Below are 24522 nucleotides of genomic sequence, written 5' to 3'. Positions count from 1 at the left end.
TAAAATATGCATTTATCCTGCAGGTGGATCCTTCTCTGAGGATGGACATCGTGGAGCCGAGAGGTGGAAACCCCAGAGCCGTTCTCTACCAGCTACACCCTGTAACTCTGCTCAACAACTAAAAATGATTGTTTAAGTATTTAGAAATGGTTTAAATGTTGCATTGTGATTTGGTTAACTTCAATTTTACTTTAACTGTTGTTCGGAGGAGGGTTTTTTTTTTCCCCACCCAAGTTTCAAGTCCAATTTTTGGTGTAGCTTTCTTCCTAACAGGAAAATCCTCCTTCCTTTCTTCGTTTACGGTTACTTAGACACTGTCAACAGACACCTGTTTAACTCGGTGGCTGCTGAAGTTCATTGATAAGATTCAGCCTCTTTGCCTTGTTGTGTTTCTGCAGTTGGTCATTAAAAATAGTTGTCTGCAACAGATGAAGCTTGTCAGTCTTCTGATTGTGACTCAAGAGTGAAGTTAAATTTGTCAGCACACACACAGACACACACCTGTCTCCTACTATTAGAGGTGTGGTGGTGCCAGAATGTATTGGCCTATATTTATAGCTCGTCATTCCAAGTCTCTCATTCTAAGTGTTAGCAACTTAAACTTAGCTGTTGTGTCACACAGAAACACGACTTCATCTTATGAACGTCAACTCATCAGTAAAGTGGCTTTGGAGATGTTTTACACCAAGGTACATTTATTTTTCTTATTCTTGTAATTAAATACATACTGTGAGTGCAAATAGTTAAAGAGTCCAGGGTCTAAAGAACTACAGAGTATAGTTGAACATAGTACAAAGTTGGACAGTTATTCAAACAAGCTAAATATCACCAGATACTCCTTGTCTTCATAAGTTGTACAATAGTACCTAAAACATGAGCGTGGGTATTGTTCCTTATGGTTATACAAAAGCAAAAACCCTACAATTACCACATCTAAGACGCATATCGTTAAATTATTTTGTGCTTGGAAACACCAAAAGGAAATCATTTTGGATATTTATATATATTGACATATACTGAGAGAAGCCCCATCTGCTAACTCAGAAACATGAAGCGGTATTCAACATTGGCAGCAGAGCACGTCTGTGGGCGTTTAGCCATTTTGTGCCAAACCGTACAGTTTGTGGTAAGCACTGCAAAGCAAAAAATGTAGCGTGACTTTTAAAAACTGCACAAAAGATATCAAATATTATTTACCCAAGGCTCGACTTCATGCACTTCATAATAAGCAACACAAAAAAAGTCAGTTTCTTTTTTTGTCTTCGAGTTGTGTACTTGTCTACCTAGAAACAGGATTATGTGCATACGTGTGACTGTTTGTGTGTGTGTTAGTGATTAGACTGCTATAGACAAGGTGAAGGCTTCTCCAGTGGATGCTTTTAGAGAACACCAAGATGACATAGCACTACGCCCCACAGATGACGACCAGGCTCTTTAATGGTGGGCCTGACTCCGAGCTGGACTGGACTGTCAGCTTCTCGGTGAGACACGTGGGTCTACTCCTCCTTCCTCTTGGCTCCAGGGATCTTTGCCTGGATCCTTGACAGAGAAAACAGGAATTTAATTTTTATGTTAACAGCAAGATGTTTAAGCTGGATTTTATTTTTTATTTTTTTTTAATTTAAGGGGGGCATGACTTTGTGTGTTCTCTTTTTATGGTAGTCGATGGACCCGGCAAGTAGAGTCTGACTAAAATTAGCAACCTGCGTCCAGGAAGTGTATATTTAGGTATGAAAAGTAGTTACAAACCTAAAAACTCCTTGATTTTTGAGGGGTGTTGATGAGTTTATTTAAAGAAACACCCTGGGCATAATGCAAACATCTGTGGCTTTTCATTTCTTCAAAAGTGGCTGGAGAATAGGTAAATTTGCTAAGCAGTTAGAATTAGTATTTTCACTTCCCACAGTTTTGATATTTTTATCATTAGCAATAGTATCTGATAATTTTAGTTAAATAAAATGTGCAATAGCATCAGCAAACCTATATTTGTTTTTCCTCATTTGCCCATGCCACAGTTTGAGAACCACTGAGTTGCATAAATATATGAAAGATGCCCAGTAGAAGTTCACACTTATATACTGGACACTGAGCAACTTTGGAGAAGTCTGACTGTGATCATTGAAAACGGCAGGTACTTCTCCTTCATTTGTTTGCAGTAGACAAACATGAAAGTTAGTAAGTTGTAAACTTTTTTTTCCCTTTTTTTGGCAAAAAAGTTCCTCAAATAAAATAACTGAATGGCAGCCACTCACTTGCCCACCACAGAGTTGACCTGGGTCCGTATTAGTCCCACGTACTGATCAATTTGTGCCTAAAAACAAAAAAAGACTTTTTAGAAGTTGAGCAATGTTTTTTCCAAACCTTAGCTGACTTGAGTTGATGTGCATTCCTACCTGATGTTTCTCATAGACAACAGGCAAGGTGAACATGGAGACCACAGCTGCAGAGGCACAGAAAAATAATGGTTAAAGTACTCTGACCTGAAGTGGAAATATATTAAAAACAGGAAAAAAGTTGTTTCAACAGGAGGCCAAGCACACCCCAACCACTTCCCTTATCTAAGGTAAGCTGGAAAAGCAAACACATACATGAAATAGAGCAGTACATTCCTCCAATAAATGTATTTGGTGCTTTCTCATGGTGACTGACATGTCATACTTCTGTTTAGTTCGCAATATATAAGGCTCTGTACTCTGATGATTATTAGGCTTCAGATGGAGTGTGAGTGAGTCAACAGCAGTGCCTGAAAGTCAGGATGAGCTCACCTAGGATGAGCAGTGTCAGGCCGTTGAAGAGAGCGCCTACGTAGGTCAGGAGCCACATCAGAACAGCAAACTGAAACAAAGTGTAGTTAAAGTTAGAGCTAGCAGACTTCTCAGCAGGGCTAAAAAGCAAACAGTGATCTTCTTTTAAATGTGATGCAAACCTTCAAAGAGTCAACCAGATCTTGTACAAGGAACAGCCTGCGGAGCTCCTTCATACAGGTGTTGGTGTAGAGCAGGATTTTGTCAGCATATTTACTAATCTGGTCCTGAGACAGAGCGATTTCCATCTCCAGGTAGGCCCTGGTAACATATACGAGAGCAGACAAAAGTGATACATGTCCACAGCCATCCATTATGTGAATGTCACTGACTGTTTAATGCAAACTGGTCATTTTCTTCAACTGTTTACACTCACTTGAAAGGATGTCCCTCATCTGTCTTCTGCACAGCCTGCAGTACAGACTTGTAGATCCTGAAGCTGATGGTGGCCGAGAGGGCAGCCAGGGCTAAGTAAGCTCCGACACTGACCACACTGAACTGGGTCAGGGAGAAGAGGAGCAGAAGCACGCTGCTAAACACGGCCCCTGACTGCTTCACATTCCTCCAGTAGAGCAGATCAATCGCTGGGGACGGAAGGAAAGAACAAAGGTAAACTGTGTTAGGATCCATAACCAGCATCCTTTAGGTTCAATTGGTATCCACAGATGTACGTTTCACAAACTGGATTAGGCTGCTGCGGTCTACACACCACACATTTGGGTCAAATTACTGGAAGCTGTTCACAACCCAGGGTCCTCAGAGAGCTGTCACGTTATCTTGTTTTAACCCAGCTTCATAACCCAGCTTTTCATTAGGTTAGGCAGAATGAAGGTGTCCCAGTGACGGTGTGCCGGTTAAGTTTCTTTACCTCTATATATAGAGCGACCTTTCCAAAGGTAATAACTGACTTTGACTAGTTGAACAAGTGCTTCAATCTGTGTTGCGACACTCCAGGCCGGAGGGCTTCATTGTTATATCTGACGTGTGCTTAAAATCAGGAGCATCTGGTCGGGTCTCATTCGTATACAAACATACATACAAACGGGCACGTAACACTCCAGGTACACCTGCACTGCCTGCTCACAGTGCAGAATTAATGATTGACCTATAGCTCATTGAACGCAGCAGCAGAAATAGAAGCACTATCAGCAGTTCACAGATAATGGCTCAATGTGATCTGGTCAGAGCAGCAGCTGTGGATCATGATGAAGGATGACGATACATCAGTATCTCATTAATGCAGTAAAACACAATGATTCCTGTGAAGCACGCTCCCTCATACAGGAAGAAATATTTTGGATATACACAACCCCCAGGCTGTCATATGTCTTGCTGCACTGGTTTCCTTCTGTTCTAGTCTTCTTTGGGTGGTGGGCCCTGTAATTTAAAGCCACTAGCAAAGCAAAGTGATAACTGAGGATTAGCTCAGTGTACCATTACAGCTCCAGCAGCCGACGGGTCCTCCTCTGGCAGTCGGCTGGAAACATGGGCTTGTTTCCATGAGAACTGTCGGCTGCTCGTTTCACCTCTGCTGAACCGGCTGCCCCTCCACTCCAAGCACACCACTACCACTGCGAGCCAGACAGAACCACTATAGTACGGACGCCATTAAATCCTTGATGACATGCAGGGAGAACTGTTTAATGTAAGGTATTGTGCCCACAAAGAACAGAAGATCGCTGCTGGGGTCTCTTGGGTGTCTTCCTCTGTGCTGTCCGCCTGCCTGCCTGCTCGCTCTAATTTTAGCTGTGGAGCTGTGAGCAGCATAGTGATGACGGCCATCTTTACTCTCCACTAAAAGGCATCTGTAGATGCCAAAGAGGGAGGCTAAACCTGGATGTGAAAGAACGACCATTGTGACTGAGTGAGTCTCGGCTCCATCACACACTGTTCCCACACTGTGAAACAGCATGTCTAACTAAAATACATTACAAAAATGCTCAAGAGCTATCCCAAACAACACCACCACTGTGAAATCAAAGACTCATTCATTGTCACAGCAGCTGCACATGGACCACTCCCCATTCGATCCATTGTTGCTGGCACAGCTCTCCATGTGGCTACTGATTTGAACGGAGATGCTCACATTCAATACACACAAAGACACACACACACATGGGCAGGCACAGGTAGCGCAGACAAATCAACAACAGACATTTCTGCTCGGGTGACAGGTGTTGACAAGGCAACAGCGACTGAGGTCTGTGATGCGCCGCACAGATGGCACGCAGACTGAAAAGCTTTAGCTGCAGCAGAAGCGAGTACTGACCTGCGGCTCCCATGGCTGAACAGGGAAAGAGGCAGTTGCTTTATCCACGGACAAAAGGAGAGCGGTGAAAGGGGAGTCCCCCCCCCCCTGCACAGGAGGGGAGGGGCTACAGCCACACTAGCAAATCAGCATTCGCCTGAGCAGGAATGGGGGCTGAGGGATGGAGAGGGACGTGTATGGGGTGCGGTTGCCAAAGAACCACATTGCAATCCAGCACACACACACACACACACACATGCAAACACACACTCGTTCTCTGTTGGAGTGCTTTTATGCTCAGACGCAGACTAGCTGAGGTGAGACAAAGAACGTCAACCAGCCACTAATTTAAAAGTCAGCACATCAGAGTGGAAGAAGCAAAAGACTTAAAACTGTACGATTTGACTTACGACAGCTAATAATCTTCCTAGACTGCTCCATTAAAACGCTTTGGTGGCATGGCGCTGCTGAGCACCTGCCTGATGCAGTTACCATAGTTACCATGCTCCATTTTCTCCCCACCGTTCAGTGAGAGATGGAGAGACAGGAAGGGAGGGGAAAGAACGTTCCTTTGGGAACAGAGAGAGATTCATTTTCTCCGAATCTGGGGAGACATCGGCACATAATGTGTCTTTGCACCCGACATATGAACAGCCACTCCCTTTATTGTGGAGCACAAAAGGACAATAGCAGGTTAAATAGAAGGCTTATGGGTGGACAAGGCTGTGTCAGTGTATAATGAAGAGAAATGAGTGTTTAAAAGGCTTATACATTATAAGTCGACAGTTAACAACCACATTACGAGCAAAATTAGTGTTTGAATTCATATTGATCAAAAGACATTGTGTCTCTTAAGACGCTAAAGCTTTGGCTCCTGCACATTTTTCTTTGAATGGGTGAATGAGAAACTTTAAGTGGTCTGTAGAACCACAAGTGCAGCCCATTCACCAAAAGCCTGTTTAACAGCTTAGTCTCATATTCATATAAAGGAAACCCTTTTAGGTATGATAGCACGATGTAAATCCCAAGTACAGTGATGATGGGGGGGAAGCTGATTGAATGTACACAGGAAGCACAAATGCTGCCTGTCAGCCCAGTCTGATGATATAATTATTTGCTCTGATATTGAACACAAAGACTGAGCAAAAAAGAACAAAACAGAAAATGATTAACACCAGTGCCAATAATTTGATTTCCCATCCCCCTTTTTCTGTAGTGGAGCTAGTTTAGCCTGACCTCATTAAATCACTGAAGACATCCTGGTGGCCTGAAATGAGCCATCAGCCAGATGGAAAAAACATGCAACAAGACTTCTGTTGCAACCATCTTTCACAGCCGACAGTCGGAAAAGATTTGGACCACGGCCACTGTGATTTGGACTTGGGGATGGTACCTCATCATGATCATTATTATTCTCTAATATTGGTTAATATATTAATACTACACTTAGGAAATGAAATTGTAGCAATAACACAGCTCAATGACAACTTAAGACTGTTAAAACTATCTGAAAGCAGACACACCCACACACACATATATATATATGCACTGTGTTCATATCAAACAAGACCAACATATCAAAGAGTGAGGTCTGAACTAATAGCTCAGACTTCAGATTGCGCTGACTCTCAGTTTTAGATATTTTTTTCTACTCTTATGATGAGAAAAACAGGGGATGGGATCTTTCTGATGTGGTCATATCAGAGTCATATCAAACCCCACACATCTGCTGTCCAAACCTTCAAACTTTGAGGGTCATTCAATCACAAGGAAGTTGGCTTGAAAGGTGAGCTAAGGGGCTGCACCGAGGCCCAGTGTAAGATTAAAAAAAGATTATAATAATATTTGAAAAGCTAATACAGTCTTGACAGTTGGTTTTAGAGCTGCCACTAGTGTTCTTAATTTTAAAAACTCTGTGACTTTATAAAGTTAAAATCTCCAGGTGTCAGCAGATAGAAAAGCCTCCGCAGTGGAGAGAATATATTTTGGCCAACAGTGAGCATTAGAAAACCCATAAGCTGTTTTGTATACCTGTCATTTTTAATTATTTTGATTACATCATGTATCCATGACTCATCCCTGGACAAGCCTACATCATAGTTTGATCAACCCTGATGAGTTTGGTGGCAGTGAATCAGTATTTTGTATGACAATGAGAATGACTACACAAAAATGCCTACAGCTTCAAAATGATGATGCACAGGCATTTAAAAGGAGAAGATAAATCAGCTCACTTTCATCCTTTGTTGTGCTGACTGCGGTGACTTAATTTGATGCGATCTTGATGCTGTGTATCATTCGCATCAGGCTATAATGTTACACAGCCTGGGGTATCGATGTAGATCAAATTAAATGTATAATGACTCAGCACATTAATAACAAATAGGATGTTTTTGTCATCCTGAATCAGATACTGTTATGGTCTCTGCTGTGATACAATAAACAGACCAGTCTGTCATGTTTCTATGGCTTAACTAGACCTAAAAAGACGACAGATAATGAACCACAATTGGCGTGGAGGAAAAGACGCCATTTTCTCTCTCGGCCCCCTCTGTAAGCTCTTCCTTGCTGTTGGCACAGACGGCCGGAGGATGCTCTTCTCCGGCCCAGTCTCTGCAAGGTGCCATGGCGGCCAGAGAGAAAGGGTTGATGTAATGGGACTGGGTGCGCCCTGGTTACCATGGAGACAGTCTGTCAGTGCCATTCGGATGCTGTGACTGCCTCGTTACACAAAACAGAGCATCCGCCATAATAAACCAGCTTCCCTACAAAGTCGCAAAGCGGGGAGGGTGATTACAGCAATATGCCTTGGTCCATGACACTAGCATCCATATTACCATGCACCCAAAACAGATGGCTCCCAGCACACTGGTGAGGATACAGTTATTTTCCAAAACACCAAACATCGTCTCTCACCCCCCTCCCCCTCCCTTTGTTTTCCTTTTTTTTTTTTTGTGAGATGCACAGACATGAAACAAGAAATGATCCGTCATAAGGGCGTGTCCGTGCCAAAGGTGGAACAGCAAACGGCACAGTTTGAATCCCGTACGCTTACAGCTAATATGTAACATGCAAACCACACATGCAAGGGTGACACACATGAATGTTTAACCTACATGCAGAAATAACCATGTTACCCCTCCACGGCCACAACGTATGCACAGACAATAAATGAGCAAATCACAGTAAACACGTCAGTACCCTGGCCTTTCCAACTGCTCCAGGAGCATTCCTTCTTGGTCACGTCTGCAGCTCCCTGCATGCTGGTGATCAGTTTCTGTCCCTGTTCTCTCTCTCTCTTGCTTTTCTCTTTCTGCTCTCCGTTTTCTTCTTTGTCTAGCTCTTCGGTCGCACCGACTCACTCACTCATCCCAGAAAGGCATGAATGGTCGAAAAAGGATGCGAGAGAGAGGCTGAGACGACAGAGAGGGAGGAAGGGAGGGAGGGAGGAAAGGTTTCCAAGGTGCTGCCGGCGCGCGGAGCACAAAGACTGATGCTTGTGGAGCGGTGGTGGCTAGAAACAGAAGGAGAAGGGAAAGTGCGTATGTGCCTGTCTGTGTGGAGGGAATGGAGTGGAGGGGGGTAAATTGTAAACACCACACCACAGTTTCTGCTGCAGCAAATCATCCATGCAATGATTAAGAGCCGGGGGGTGGGGGGTTTTGAGGGTGGGTGGTGACAATCGAAGCTTCTTTCCTTTCACAATAAAAGTCCTAACAGAGCATCTAATTTGTAATAGTGGGGGTAAAAGCAACGGAAGACCCTGGATGCAGGGTCACGTGGTGTTTAGAAAACTGCTTTTGTCGTAGCTCCAGTGTGGCATCATATGTATTTGAATCATTTGCAATATGCACATTAAATATAGCACATACCACATGCTGTGCAGCCTTAAATAAAGAAGAAAAAAGGGAATTCTATAGTCTGATGTCATGCTGCACACCAGACAGGATGCAATGGAATATTTTATGAGCATTGAAAAATATGGCAACCATCCAGATTCGTTATTCTGTATTTGCACATGACACAATTTATGATTGTAGCCACAGATTAAAATAGCCTTTTCCAATATGACTCACTGGCAAATTAAGAGGCAAAGTGCTTGTTCTTAATAATTCATAACAAGAGACACTGTGCATTTACAGCACAATGCTCCTTGCTTAGTGCCTTCGGGATGTTTGTGCGTTATGGTTTCCTCTCCAGAACACATTTGTAATGCAAATGAAGCTGGAAAATGTGACAGAAAAAAGCAGGAAAAGTTGGATGTGTAAAAATGCAACTTAAAGAGCACAGTCATTGTGTGGTGTCAACGTTGAACAGAAAACAATGTGCTAATACCAGTTTTCCATCCCATCAAAGCTGCCAGTCCTGTCCCCTCAGTCCTCCTCCCCTCCACCCGCTGACAGCCACACCTCACACCTTCTGCTTCCTACAAGCTTGACGGGCCTTCATGCCAATACCCATGGAGAGGAAATGAAAAAGCTAACCTGGTCCCCCATCGCTGTTGCTATGGCAACTGGTATGGAAGTGCATGGACTGATGCAAACAAAATCTTCTCCCCTTCAACACAGCCTAACATAACAAAGGTGCACTATGCCCTCTAGTGGTGGAGATAAAAAAGACCTGACCTGCTTTTTACTAGCATTTCCAGAACCTTCTTCTAGCCTCAGTAAACAAAATAAAACAAATGCATTCAGCTGCTATGAAATGTGTCAGTTTACATTTTAAACATGCAGCTATTCACCTGATTCAACCAGGGTGTCGGTACAACCCATGTTTTCTTAGAGGCCACAGAGGAACCAATGCAGACAAAAAAAATCCAAATCAGAGGTTATTTTATTTGCTCTACAAACATGGGGGATTCAAGAGGATTCCTTCAAAGCTCTTAAGTAAGAGAGTGCCCCAGTTTTGACATCACAGGATTATGTAAACCCGCTGTTTACACTGACAGCCAGAACAGCCAATAGAAATCAAAATAGCACTGCTGAGATCAAAAGGTGCAGGCTATCCAGCATTAACTGCTCACTGTGAGTGGCATGTCTGACTTATCTAATCTCAGGGGGCTGAAGGCTAATGTGTGAAGCCAGATGTTGTCAAGATGCTGGAAGGCCTCCACCCCCTCCTGCACATTTGTAATTCTTATCATTTGCATCATTAGAGTCACAGGCCTGAAACTGTAGCTGATGATTTTCAGTTGCCTTGCATTTTAAAGCACCATATGCTTTCTCTGTTTTTCCTTCTATACACCACCAGGGGGAACCAATTGTGGGGATAGTGCAAGACAAGCCTTCCCACCCACTCCTTGTACAGAGATAAACACTGAGCAGTTATTTCACGGCCTTGTCAACAAATCATCGCCAAAACACGCAGTCCATTAAGTAGCTTCTATGATAAACACCAGCAGATAAATTAGTACTTGTTCCATGAGCTGACAGCTAGTATTTAAGATAGGAGCACAGCAACAAATAAAAGATCACAAATAAGTTATAAGTTTGTGTGTAAACCTAAGAAGATATAACAGCAACAGTTTTAGGACTCACCTTTTTGTTTATCAAAGCCCTCCAGGAAAGTTGATGCAATAGGCTTTCCCAGGTCTCCTTTGCCCTCGCTGGTGATTTTGTGCATGTCTTCCTGGTGGGGCTTTTCTGATCGCACCTCGGGAGGCACGGCCGCAGTTGGGGGCTTTGGTTTGCTAGGGCGATCCTCCTCCCTTTTCACTGGGCTCTTGATCTTTTCTGAAACCAGGGGCTCAACGGGCGCCCCCTCAGTGGTACTGCGGGGAGGGACAGTGCTGGGAACCAGGGGGGAGGGAGGGCTGACTCCCTGTTTGGGGCCACTGAAGCCTTGCTCTCTCTTTGGGCTTTCTTCGGACGCGGACTCAATGAAGAGATCACTGTCAAGCTCTGCCTCCCTCTCTTCCCTCAGTATGCTGTAAGCTGTGGGTGGAGCGTGACTGCCAGCGAGGCCTAAACCACCCTTGGCAACTGGGGGACTGTCAAAGGGGTTGTTAGGCTGGCTGAACGTACCCTTGCTTTTAGGTGGCTGGGCAAATGGGTTGCTACTGGCCTTAGGAGGTTCCTCAGACACCAGCTCAATCTCAGAGTCCCCAGACTCTGCGCTGCTGCCATCATGGTCCCTGCCACTGCCCTTTGTGCCTGGGCTGCTTTTGGAAACTGCATCAGACTTGAATATGTCATGAGAGGGGAAATCTTTTTCTGCTCACAAAGAAATCCAGAGAAAAGAAGGCATTAGTGTCTTCCTTGCAAATCTGGACACACAGTATGTGCATACATGACTTAAAGCTTATTACATAACTTTTGAAAGAATAAATAAAACTCTTTTCTTTTAGCAAATAAAATCTATGTCTACAAGTGCTAAATGTTAGCATTTTCTCCTATTAATATGGTAATTTGCACACCCCAACCACAGTGAAAAAACTTAACCTGTAATTCTAATGTGTATGTGTGTGTATATTAATGCTGATATACCAAGCTACAGACTTTTATCCATGTAGTGCATTCCTTTATCTGAACAGGTGAAAGGTGTTTGTGTGTGACTATGTGCTTTGCCTACTTGTTGGTGAAGCACTGGGAGTGGAGGCCGGGCTGTCGTCCTCTGGCTCTGACAGCGTGACAGTGGGGACCCCCTGTATGCCCACACTGAGGACGCTTTCACGTTCAGACGCATTGACTGAGGGGGGGTGTGGCGGCGGCTCTGCCTTAGTAGTTGTTGGCTGGGACTCGGTCAAAGTGATCTTCACCGGGCTGGCCGTCTGTGGCGTGTCGCCTAGGTTTCGGTAGGAACGGTAGTCTCCCAGCTCCTCATCAGATGGCTCCTCAACATAGGGGAAAGAATGGGAGCCCAGTGCCGGACCTAGATTTTCTTCATCCTCATCTCTTCTGGGGTTCTTATCAATGTAGCTGCCCAATAAGTCATGTCCAGCTGAGCCTTTGTCCAGCAGGTTGTGCAGAGCCCCCTGTTGCTGGTCAGGGCGTTCGTCCCCGTGGCTGATGTCCATGTAGTTGTAGGATTCTGTCTTATCTGAGCCCAGCAGAGATTTTGCTGCATCACTAGCTTGGCTGGAAGTCATCTTGGAGCTGAAGCTGTAGGTGTCACTTGAGAAGTGATCCAAGGAAGAAGAACCTGAAGCGTGGCTAGAGGGCTTCAGTTCGTCAGACAGGTAGGAGGCTTCCTGGCCCGTTGTGAAGCTCTGATTGGACAGCAGGGAAGTGTAGACATCACCATCATCATTCATAGGCTTCCTGAACAGGCCAGACATGGGATCATCTACAAAAACAACCAGACAGACAGAAAGCAAGAGCGAGAGAGAGGCATGAAACTTAGGTGACAGATAAGTGTCACACAGAATCAAACCAGCCTGTGCCTGAGCAGTCTGATTAATGAAAACATCCAGTTAAACAAGGCTGCGCTTCAGCTGGATCTGCTGCCAAAAAGAGGGGCTGTGAAAGCAGCACAGTCAGACTGGGTGCCTGTCTGTGCAGATCAGGAGGGATGCGGTAACAGAGCGTACTTGTACCCAATGAGGGACAAAGGGGGATTGTTCAGGCTCCCCCAAAAAACACAGTGTCGGAGCCAAAGTCTGTTCTAAATCATGCCAGCAAAGGGTATTCTGTAATCACATTTCTACTCTGTAAATGGTAAATGGTAAATGGACTGATTCTTATATAGCGCTTTTCTACTCTCCCGGAGTACTCAAAGCGCTGTATACAACATGCCTCATTCACCCAATCACACCCATTCTCACAAGCACTTTATCTATACTTAGTGCGTTCTAACGACATTCATACACATTCATACTCCGATGTATGCATCGGAGAGCAAGTTGGGGTTAGTATCTTGCCCAAGGATACTTGACATGCAGACTGGAGGAGCCAGGGATCGAACCACCGACCTTCCGATCAGTAGGTGACCTGCTCTACCTCCTGAGCTACAGCCACCCATGTAATCACCAGTTCTCCATCTTCACAAAATAGTGTCATCAAAATGAGCTTATGCACACATGCTAATGATGCAGCACAGGAACGGTGAGGACCAGGCAGGAAAATAACCAGTCTCACATAATGCAAACTGAAGTGGTAAACAGGTGATTGCTGGCAGGTGTGAGGACTACTCCCTGCCGTCTTTCTGGACTGTGCTGTGTGTTCCTTTGTGGACTGGGCTGATTTATCCACTTCTGTGGTAATCTGAAAGGTTTTAATCAGTTGCTTCTAGTCACTGTAATGTATATTAAGACTGATCCATGAAGATATGGATAAGCAGTAACAATACAGACGTATGTCCTTACGGACAACTTCTACTTATATTAGGATTATTTAATTTAGCATTTTAGCCTCCCATTACAGGAGTGTAGTCCTGTCCTCTATTTCTACTGCTTAAGCAGGTGAGTCAGCTCAAGTCAGACATGAGCTGTAGTTGGAGTGGACTCACTTTATAAATTTGAATATCCATGCTTTATTAATGTGGTGTTTTAGTTTATATTGTAATGAAGTTTGCTTACTGATAGGATACTCCCAGTGCTAAAGCAGTGGCTTGTTGGCTTCCCACAACCATGATGTTTTTCACGTATTTTAATATTCAATAAATGTTTAAAATATTTTTTTTAATAATTTAATTTAATTTAATATGGTTTTAATAAACACCCATAACAATGACACATAATGTCACATAAAACAGGAAGAAATGTCAGAACATTAAGGATCAGGAGCAAAGGTCAAGTCAAGTATTTCCATTTCCTGACTTTAATTTCAATTCAGTTTTATTTTTATAGCGCCAAATGACAACAATTGCCTTAAGGTAGGACAAAGACCAACAATTAAATGTCCTACTATTAGCAGCACGTGGTGACAGTAGGAAGGAAAAAGATCCTTTTTTTCCCATCCAGGAAAACCAGGCTCAGGGAAGGGCAGGGGACAGGGCAAAACTTTTAATAAATTTGGATCAACTGAAGAATTCATGTCAAGCTTCCCAGTCTAAGTTGACAAAGAGTCCCACTTCATATAAAACTGCAACATTTTTATCTCATCCTCCTGTCACACATATTGAGACAATGTCCGACATTTTTATTGGTTCTACTTTATAAAAGTAAACGTGGCTGAAAGAGACACTTCTGCACGTCTATGGATACATCCCTAACCAAACATGTCTGGATAGTTTGTGTATTTCTTCAGTTTCAGCTTATCCTTTTTTAGTATTGTTCCACTTTGTCCCACATTTAGTTTGTTGGAATCTGTTCACCCTATACCAGTTTTAGTTGTGCAACATGTGTATAAAATGAACATCAGCAATCACAGTAGTCCCACAAAAATACAACCTATATACCATATAATGTTAATATTTGTATTACGCTGTGTACAAGTCAGAGTTTATGCTTCCACAAATCCAGCTCCTCCCCCCTGCTCTCCAGCCCTGCTTCTCCCAGGGCAGCGGTGAGGCTATAAATAGGCTGGATCCAGCTGCCGGGCTGGATGAGGGGGTAAGATTTTAAATAGCAGCCTTCGGGTTAGCTCTGGAGGATGCAGACTGACTGACAGAAGATCCAACAGGTCAGGACGTCCCGTCCCTCCCTTTGCTTCCTCTGAAAAGCCCCGCCACCCTTTCCTTCGGCTGTCCTTCCAACTGCTGCTTCCTCAGTCATTAACAATACATCATACCGCAGTACAGGGACATAAACACTACACACACAAACTGAGATACAGGGGAAAGCGTAATGTGGCATGGAAGGAAAGCAAAGCAGGTCAACATGTTTTTCAATAGGTTGCTGTTGAGCCATATTCAGCTCAGTAACATGAATGCCCTTGATGTACTGCTAAAGTGAAGCAACGTGTAATCCTCTTAGTCCACTACTATGGTATAGGTCCCATCAATCGTCCCACAGGCAACAGCATCATAATCTTAACACTCACTGATTCACTGTACAAATGCTGTGCAGTGGGAAGCACTTAAAGCCACTAAAAACTGTGAAGCGAGGTCATCTCCCAAACTGGGAACTGCTCATGCTCCTGTTGATTGTAGGCAACACCCCCACTGCTTCCATCTATATCAAGCATTTTTACATAACAACACAGGAAATACAGTTCAACAGCACGTTCAACAATTAAGAGACTTGATTTCTGTCTTTAACCGCCATGAGAGCAGCTGCTCTGAGCAGCCGCTTGACAAACTTGGTGGAGATTGAGGGCATTTTGAATCTGCTGATCTGATATAGCACCCAGACAATGAAAAAAAAAAACCCCACAAGGCTGAAACGAATGCCTTACTGCAGTTGGGACAGGATTGGAAATGACAACAGAGGAATTCTCAGCTCACACAACATAATCATGTCACTGAAAGGATGGCGCAGTGCTGTGAATGGGCAGTCCCTTTGTTGTCCTCTGTGCAGCCAGTGCAGCTCTGAAACTAATGCAGCCTGACAATCTGTGCTACACCAAGGCATGGGCTCCTAATTATCAGGCAACACACAAATGTGAGCACAGATATCAAAAGGGTTTGGAGTTGCAACATGAATATATTAGCACTGGAAATAAAGGGGCACTGAGCCGCCTATACGGCAGTCATTCAGTGTGCAATAAAAACAAAGAAGCATTAAAAAAGAAACTTTGAAAATGAGGAGATGCAAAAAGAAATGTTGCTTTTTCCCCCCACAAAGCATGCCTACAGACTCGAGCATCATGCTGCCTCACTTCTTGCAGGCAGCAGTGCAGGAAAGAGTCAAAAGGCATGCTGCTGATTCCATGATCCATAGAACAAGCTGGACTGACATTCAAAGGAGCACTTTGTCTGTCTGTCTGCACTGTCCGAGCACACAGAGACCCTCAATAGTCCCAGTCATACAGTTAGTTTCATAAGCCTTTAGACGATGACTTTTTGGGGGGAATTTATGCCTCTGTACAGCCCACAGTGGATTTGAGATTTAAAAAATAAATCAAGAGGTGATTGGAGATGGGGTTTCACCTGTAATTCAAGTGCTTTAACTAAAGTACTGGATTAACTGCTTAGGAATTACAATTGTCAAATTAAGCAGGAACTTGCATTTGGCATCACTGGAATTCTCAATATGAGGTCCAAATAGATGTGGATGCAAATGAATGCAAATACAAATCGTATACAACAAGATGAAAACTGGTTATACTCAAGAAGAAGGCCAGATTGGAGTTTGCAAGAAAACGCCTAAAAGAGAGAGAATTTGTTTTCAGATGGAACCAAGATTAACTTCTACCATAATAATGGGAGTAGAACTGTATGGAAAAAACGGAGACAGCCCATAATCTGGAGCATACCATCTGTCATGGTGGAGATAATGTTATGGTATGGACATGTATGGCTGCCAGTGTAACCGGGTCACTAATGTTTATTGATGCCGTGACTGCTGATAAGAGGCAGTAGGATGAATTATGAAGTGTGTAGGGCTGTGCTCTCTGCTCAAATTCAGCCCAATGCTGCAAAACTGATCTGACAGCTCTTCACAGTTCAGATGGATAAATACCCAAAGCATAGTGCAAAAGTAGTGATGTGCGATACCACTGATTTCCTTTCCGATCTGATACCAAGTAATATTCAGGGTGGTATTGACGATACTGATCCGATACCGATACTCTGTACAAAGACTTATTTTATTTATTGTATCTCAAATTATAGCGTCATAATAATTACAGGACATCAGATTTCTTGTTCTTATCACTTAATAATGCAGAGTTCACCATATAGAAATAAAAAAAACTGAAGTTGTGCGCTATTTGAACACCTTGCCTGCCTGCAGCACTAAAGGACTCCGTGAGAGACGCCTGTCTCGCCCTAGCAGCATCTGTCCCTGTCCTCCTCTTCAGTTCGCCTCAACATACGCTCGTCATATTCTGTGATATGATTTACTCTGAGGTGTTTGACAAGGTTAGTGATGTTGCCACAACCATACATGCCAACCCTCCCGATTTTTCCGTGAGAATACCGAATTTCAGTGCTCCTCCCGAAAATCTCCCGGAGCCACCATTCTCCCGAATTTCTCCCGATTTTCCACCCGGACAACAAAATTGAAAAACCATATTGCAGGATTCAAAGCGCAGCCCAACCAATTCCAGTTTCCAACAATGGCGGCAGCTACTTAGTTTTAATATTGCTCTTATTTCTCTTTCTGGGTCGCAAAAAAACAAAAACAAAAGAATGTAGCTGTGTAAACTTCAAATATCTGAACCGACACGTCGTTTTCAACCCCCCGCGGTCTTTCGCTACTCAGGTTAAACATGATGTATAAGTCACTTTGATAACTTAAAAATGTTATTGTTTGGCTTTTTCAGTGTTTTATTTGTTCATGAGTAAATCGGTTTGGCTGAGATCAAAGTTATTAGATTAGATTAAATTAAATGTAACTTTATTAATCCCTCAGGAGGGTTCCTCCGGGGTTTTCACACAGCTGAATAAACGTCAAACAGAAAACTGATTAAACAGAAGTGTGAGACGGTCAAGAGTTTAAGTCAGCGCCCGGTTATATTTTAGATAGCAAGGAGCAGACGGCAGAGTTTCACTCCACCGAGGGAGCTCGTGACATACTACCTGGCTTTTATACAGCCGTATTTCGCACATGACTATGAAAGGCGGAAGAGGAAGTAGTTCCTTTGAATGTAGACAATCCGAATGATATCGTTTCTTTCCACTGTGTTCTTGTTAATGATAAACTACAAATTTACCCTAAATTACTAAAATATCGATATTTTAATGTGAGAATCGATTCTAGAACATAAATGATTGGTATCGGAGGAATCGATATTTCAGGATCGATCCGCACATCACTATGCAAAAGCAACCCAGAGTTTCTCAGAGCAGAGAAATGAGATTAGGGCTGGGCGATATGGCCTGAAATCCATATCACGGTATAATTTGAAGCACGTGCAGTAACGATATATATCGCGATATATTCGTTTCTTCTGTATAATGTATTTTCCACACAATAAGACACACTTAAAAACTTGCTTGACGGATTGTTAGAGGATTATGGCTGCCGTAGTGAGGAGCTTCGCGGAGTAATCTGGGTCCAAAACTCCATTTCAGGTCCCAAAGTCAAACTAACACTGAGAGTTAAAAACGTCTAAATTCTTTCATCTTTAATAAAATCATCAGCGTTGCTGCTTTACCAGGTGTAACAATTAAGTTTAACATCCAGGCATCGATGAAAACAGATTTATTAAATTCAATGAAGTTACAAGTTAACAGGAAGTTAGCTCGCTAGTCACCTAAACATGACATACCATGTTCTGACTGAGAGATTTTTGAAACTAATTAAAACGTACAGCTCTGCTACAACTTCCAACATAAATGAAGACAGAAAACTAAACAGCAGTGGCGTTTGCAGGGTTACTGAAGTTGGACTACCTGGTATATAATGTTGTGCTACGTGATTGCTAGCGACACAGCTATGTTAGCATAACATTAGCACAGTGAAGCTGGAGGATGAACGCCAACTTTTTTCCACTCATAAAAGTTAACGTGAGGGATTCTGGTGGTTAGAGACAAATGCAATCGCATAGTGGGATGCTATACACGGGCCAAACTTCAGTCAGGAGAACAACTGAGATTATCCATCCACAATACAAAGTTAGTTATTAATATACTGCAACAACATGGGAATAGAACAGCTGCGAGGGAATTCAACATTAATGAATCAATGTTACGGAAGTGGGGGAAGCGCAGTTTTTGGCTTTCCCCATATTTCAAAAGTGCTTCATCTCTTTGCTATGACTGTCGTCCGGCATAATTTGCAGATGATAATGGTTGTAGCTGCTGCGATGCTTTTGACCAAAACAGGTGCCGCTTGATGACATCATCAACATGCGCTATCGCGGTAGACCGGTATAGTCAAAATCTCAATCGTTGGCCAAATTTATATAGTTTCTATCGCCCACCCCTAAATGAGATATTCTTCAATGACCAAGTCACCTCATCTCAACCCAACAGAATGTTTTTTAGTTACTGGAGACCAAACTTAAGGCAGAGAGACAAGCTTAGGAGGAAACACAACATGTGGTGATGTGACATCAGCCAGTCATTTACTGAAAAAGATTTTTATCCAAGTATAAATAACAATCTTTATAGTTAAAAATTTTAGGTTGTTCCATTCATTTTGAACTTCTAAATATTGGGGACTGTGTATCAAACGTCAGTTAAGGCAATACTTTTGAATTATAGCTGACAGTCTACACTTAAAATAATCTTTATTGTTTGAGTTCAAGTGTTGTGGTGTACGGAGGTAAAATCCCAACCCCCCCAAAAGTGCAGTTCTTCAAAAACATATAGTGTATTTGAGCTTCTCCTTTAGGCATCTCTGACTTCACAGCTCTGTTACGAATCCATTACACCACCGATGACCCTCTGAGCAATGGTGTTACTTTTCAGGTGTTCTCTTTCACCATATGACCTTGTGGAAATGGCTCTATTACAGTGCTCTTCTTTCAACCCATCTGTGCATTTGGGGCTTGAACTTCCTACAAGTTGTCCTTTCTTTACCGGAAAGACAAAAAACTGTACAAAAACATGCTAAACATGGACTATATCCAAAGACATGTGCATGTGTCAACATTACAAAACATTTACATAAGCCAAAAGTACATGGAAGCGCATATTATTCACTTGTTTTTATTCTTCTGTTTCCCTTTATTGGGTTTTGTAAGTGTGTTAGCAGAGCACAAGTGGTTTACATGCTGGTAAATTTATTTAACTAACTGGTGGTATTTTATGAAGAAAGTTAAGTATTTGCCTTTTGTGATTGATGTGGATGATTGAAATTATAACTCTAGGATTCACTATGATTTCCTGGTAGCTAGTATAATAATAGATTTCTAAATCGAGTCTTTTGTATGTCAGTGTTTAAATGAAGTTAAAGTTGTAATGGTCTCTGGCTCTAAAAGCTCCGGCTATTACATTTAAGTTCATGTACAAGCAGATGAATACCAATCACTGAGTACCACATTTTAATGATGGTAAAGAAAAAGAAAAAAAGGGGAGCACAAAAACAGCCTATACTGAGAGCTGAGGTCGATAGGAGAGCAGCTGGGCAGATGGATTCAAGTGCTCTGCTGCATTGATCCGAAATGACAAGGGCATACAATTACTATAAGAAATGTTTGGTGAATCCACCACTGTTTAAAAAAATCACTTAAGGCCACCAGGACAATTTTTATTGTTCCAGCAGCCTCTGTCAAAAATAAATCCATTTAGAGGCAGTTTAAATAAAATCTATCCCCATTTAGACTGTAGCTGTTATACAGTTCTTGTCTTCCAGTGTATTGATTCTATCTTTCCTGCTTGGATGAAGCTTTATGGATGAATAGAGAGAATGTGGGAGGATCCAGACCGAGCGTCTGCACACCGCTCTCTTCGGGTCAATTTAGCGTGACTTTGAAACAGCAATTCGCTTTTAAAAGTGTGGATGCAGGTAGGAAGGCAAGCTGACAAGGGCTACTATAATTTACACGCCCACACACAAAAAAACCCTAATGGTCAATGCTCATTGTGAGTGCCTTTGTTGATAGTAATTCTAATCCCGAGAGCACTTTCGCACTATGCCCAGGGATTACTCAGGACTCTCTGCTCAGCGCTAGAGAGCTGGTAAGATCAGATACATGGCATCATGTTTCACATGTTGGCTTAGAATTGCCTTCCGGGTGAACACATGGGATCTAAAATGTTGACTTATTGATATAATGAGCGCACTAATGCTTTCATATGGTCCCTCTTCAAAAGAGCTTCTTGAGTTTGGTCTACCACACCTTTATTTGTCCTTATATGCCTCAGCATTAGGTAACAGGTCCAGGACACTGTAAATCCAGATTACACATTATTAAAACTAGCGCCAACTCAGAAGGACTGCAACCCAGGTTAATTCTTTAAAGCTACAATTTACAGATGTCTCCTAAATGTGTCACACAAAGACAAGCTAAAAATTATGGTTGTGAAAAGAGGACTGGCATAAGGATGCATTAATTGAATATAAACATTGCCGTGGAGAACGTGGCGATTGTGGATGCCACTCCTCCTACACACAGAATGGAGTAGTCAGCGGTCAATATACGGGAAGCATGGGTAACAGACAGCAACTTGCAGCCGGAATATGGGCAATTATGCACTAAACCTCAGGTTCATCAACACACTTGCTCGGCTCTTCAGCATTGTATCCACCAAGTTTGACTGAGTTATCAAGATTGCTGAAGAAAAGGTGGACAGATGAACTATTATTAAGATATGTAAGGCTCACAACAGCAGAAACACTCACAGATGACCATAAGACACCAAGTTAAAGTTAACCTTAAAGGAAAGTGTTGTCTATCATATTTTTACTCTTTCCCATCACGCCAGCCTTTTGAAACACCAGCCTTGTCATCACAGCTTCACCTCTCTAACCATTAAGCCCCCTTCTTTCTTATTTTATCTTGCATCTTTATCATCTGCTCTGAAAAGACCTTGTAGTGCTTACCCCCTCCCCCCTCCCCTTGGGAACAGCTCTCACGGCTAAAAGCACTGTGCTGGCTTATGCAGTCCACTAAGTGCTTTTTCTATCTCAAAGATGTGGAAAAGTCCCAGCCAGACATATGCTGTCTCATCCTTGTCACTGATCTGTGCTAAAAGGAGAAAAACGTGAGTCTAATCCACCCATCAGCCACTGGATTGGAGTAGAAAGTTTCTTATGACCGATATGCTTTTTCAGGTTGTGATAAAATGATGCACCAGGAGGAGTTATGAAAAGGTAAAGGCAGTGTCACTGTTTGTGTATCTTATGTGCTCAGTTTTTTTTCTTCACTGGCAGAAATCAGGCCCAAGCTATCAGAAACACCATCTGCTACAGAACAAACCAAACCCAACTGTTGTGTTCTCGCAGCACATCAGAACTGGTCAGAGCTCCTTCCGCTCCTTCCTTTTCTCGTGACTCTTGAAACTTTTATAGGATGGGAAACTTTTAGATCAAAGAGGTTATCCGATCCGAGGATAAGGTTCTGCCCTGTGGTGATTTAATACGGCTGAAATCAGCATTATCGGGGTCTGTGGGTACATCAGAGCTGTGAACATGATTTAGAAGAGACATGGATTGATTATCTGCAGAAAGATACGGTTTCCAATCTCATTATGTTCAAAGCTAAAAAAAATTCCAACCTCAAAACTATTTTTCAGCAACGCAGAGAAGAGAAAAAGAAAAGCATGAGTGGACTTTTAGGAGTGAATGTCTTTGACAAAGATCAGACTGGACGATAACATGACTACATAAGAGTGAAACGTCCTCTCTGCCCTGCTAGATGTGATGAGATCTGCACTGTTCCCACCAAGAACATAACTGACAAAGTGGATTACTTCACTGGTATGGATACAGCTCAATGGGAGTCCGAGGAACAGCACAAAGCTATTCTTTTCCTCTTTTAGGAACCAAAACAAAGTGTGTGTGTGTGTGTGTGTGTGTGTGTGTGTGTGTGTGTGTGTGTGTGTGTGTGTGTGTGTGTTTGTCTGCATGCACCTACCCATGTTTGAGCCTGTCTGGCACAGAATGCCAAAAAGTAGAGCAAGTGCTCTGTTTATGTCTTCTAGAACACGAGGACAGACGCTGACAAGCCAGTTTAAAATGTCACACTGACTTGCTTTAAACGCTTCAGCAGTGTTTCTGTGTGTTTTATGTCAATTTTCCAAGCGGTTTTCCTACTGCACAATTCAGATTTGGATACTGCCATGGACAACTCTGTGCATCAAAGGATTTAAGTCCAATTTAAGCATTCAGCTATGCTGTTGTCCTTAAAGGATTTACCAGTGGCTAGGTGTTTTCTTTTCTGTTTTGGAGCAGATGCTGCAGAAGCAGCAGCAAGTGAAATGTGAAAAACCTGAGCAGCAAGGAAGAAAAACTGGGCAGCTCTTTTTTTTCTTCTTTTTTTAAAGCACAAGCTCATGAATTTTTCAGTGGATTGGTGAATAAAAGTGCAGGGCTCTAGTTTTGCTCGCCAAGCGAACAGTGAACACTGTTAAGATTAAAAATAGCAGCATGAGCTGAGCAGTGCTAAGGAGAATGACGACGGATCCAGAACCAAGGTCTGCGTTATCTTATCACAAAGTCCAGCATCCAGCAATGTGATGACATCACTGACACTATCCACGGAGGTGCACACAAAAACTGGGATGCATCATGTAACCCCTCTCTCTCTGTTTTTTTTAAAAAATATGCATAAATATAAAAGACAGACAACAACTCCCCTAAAGTTCCCAAAACCTTTCCAAACTCATCTAGTTCGTGAGTTCTTCTTCTTCTTCTTCTTCTTCTTCTTCTTATTATTATTATTATTATCATTATATTAGGTTCTTTCATGTTTATTCATCTATGTTATAAACGTGTCCTCTCTGTTACCCATTCTTTTTTGTATTTTTAGTTTTGTTACTGGACTAATGAAATCTTATGCTTAGGGATTAAGCTGTTCTCTTTCTATCCAGACACTGGCTTTGCAAGCTAAGGCCTGTAATTTGTAGCCTCACCTTCTCAACAAGCAAATATTTCTAATATAGATGTAGACCTAGCCCACATATGCGAGATGATACAGTAGTTATGGTAGTGAACAGGCCATTCAGAGTTCAACAGGCTATTTGGTATTGCCTTCATCCAAGCAGATTCTTGTCTCCTGAGCGGAAAACCACTCGGTCATGAGCTATATGACGTTTCATAACTATAAAGGGCTGTTGCCGAGTTTAGTTTGGAAATATGTCTGCCATTTTTTCCCCTACGGCATCACTGAAGTTGCTTCCTCTTGGCTTTGTTTTTGTTTTCGAGCTCGGAAGTTTTATCCCGGGCTTACAGACAAGCCGTCTGTCGTAACGCTAATTCTCTGATAAATGCTCTCGCCCGCGTCCCTCACACTGTATTTATTCACACCGTAACATCGTCCTGTTACCTTCTGAAAAAGAAGACACGTAACGTGGCTATACTGATTATAAACTGTCACATATTTAAGCATTTAAGGGCAATAAGTGCAAGCTTTACCTGTAGATGCAGTTTCCATAGCAACGGGAGGCCTTTTCCCGTCGTCCTGGAAAGGATGAAATTGTTGATCCAGGTCGCCCAACGCGTCGCTGCCTCTCGGCTTCAATTCTTCGCGCAGCTCGCCGAAGCGGCTCTGTGTGTTACCAAACAGGCCGTTCCTCTCATAGTCATCCCCAAACCACTTCCCCTCCGAGCCTAGCTCCTCACCGGGCTGCGCAGACATGCCTTTTTCCTGTCGTCGGACAGATGATATTATACTAGCTACACAAAGCTGCTGCCGCTTCTCTCTCTGCCGTAATCGTTTGCGCTAGGATGTGTGACGGAGAAAATCGCGCAACAACAACAACAACAACAACAACAATAGTGCGGCTCCTGGCTGGCGTCTGTCAGCTGAGACCGGGGTTTGTGGACGCCACAGATGAGGCGGTGCAGTCGGGAGTGAGAGGAGAAGCAGAAGGAGTGAG

General features: G+C 42.9%; 2 protein-coding genes across 2 annotated transcripts in view; one reads left to right on the top strand and one right to left on the bottom strand.

The window, feature by feature from the left end:
- Window positions 1-1447, top strand: part of tdrd9 (tudor domain containing 9) — a 36285-nt gene extending 34838 nt beyond the window's left edge. Inside the window, exon 35 of the mRNA XM_085142302.1 lies at window positions 24-1447. Within this exon, the coding sequence (XP_084998428.1) occupies window positions 24-122 (99 nt within the window). The 3' untranslated portion in view covers window positions 123-1447. The remainder of the gene's footprint in view (window positions 1-23) is intronic.
- On the bottom strand, window positions 678-24494 carry rtn1a (reticulon 1a). The gene is made up of 9 exons (XM_085142307.1): window positions 24059-24494; window positions 11623-12336; window positions 10590-11264; window positions 3181-3388; window positions 2927-3065; window positions 2766-2835; window positions 2394-2440; window positions 2253-2311; window positions 678-1539 (listed from the first exon to the last, which is right to left on the bottom strand). Exons 1-9 carry the CDS (start codon window positions 24279-24281, stop codon window positions 1497-1499), a joined length of 2178 nt encoding a protein of 725 aa, XP_084998433.1. The 5' UTR covers window positions 24282-24494; the 3' UTR covers window positions 678-1496.
- Window positions 24495-24522: the final 28 nt, after the last annotated feature.

This window comes from Neolamprologus multifasciatus, chromosome 19, assembly GCF_963576455.1.
Source record: "Neolamprologus multifasciatus chromosome 19, fNeoMul1.2, whole genome shotgun sequence".
NCBI lineage: Eukaryota > Metazoa > Chordata > Actinopteri > Cichliformes > Cichlidae > Neolamprologus > Neolamprologus multifasciatus.
The sequence above is the reverse complement of the archived record's forward strand: the minus strand, read 5'-3'. Positions and strand labels throughout refer to the sequence as shown.

Bases quoted from the DNA above. Each gene is read 5' to 3' on its own strand.
- rtn1a (XM_085142307.1), bottom strand. From the start codon at position 24,281: ATGTCTGCGCAGCCCGGTGAGGAGCTAGGCTCGGAGGGGAAGTGGTTT. The intron at 11,265-11,622 runs GTAGGCAAAGCA...CTTTGTGAGCAG, and splicing joins TCCCAGTGCTTCACCAACAA to AAAAAGATTTCCCCTCTCAT. The intron at 3,389-10,589 runs GTGAGTCCTAAA...TTCCGTCCCCAG, and splicing joins GGGCTTTGATAAACAAAAAG to CGATTGATCTGCTCTACTGG.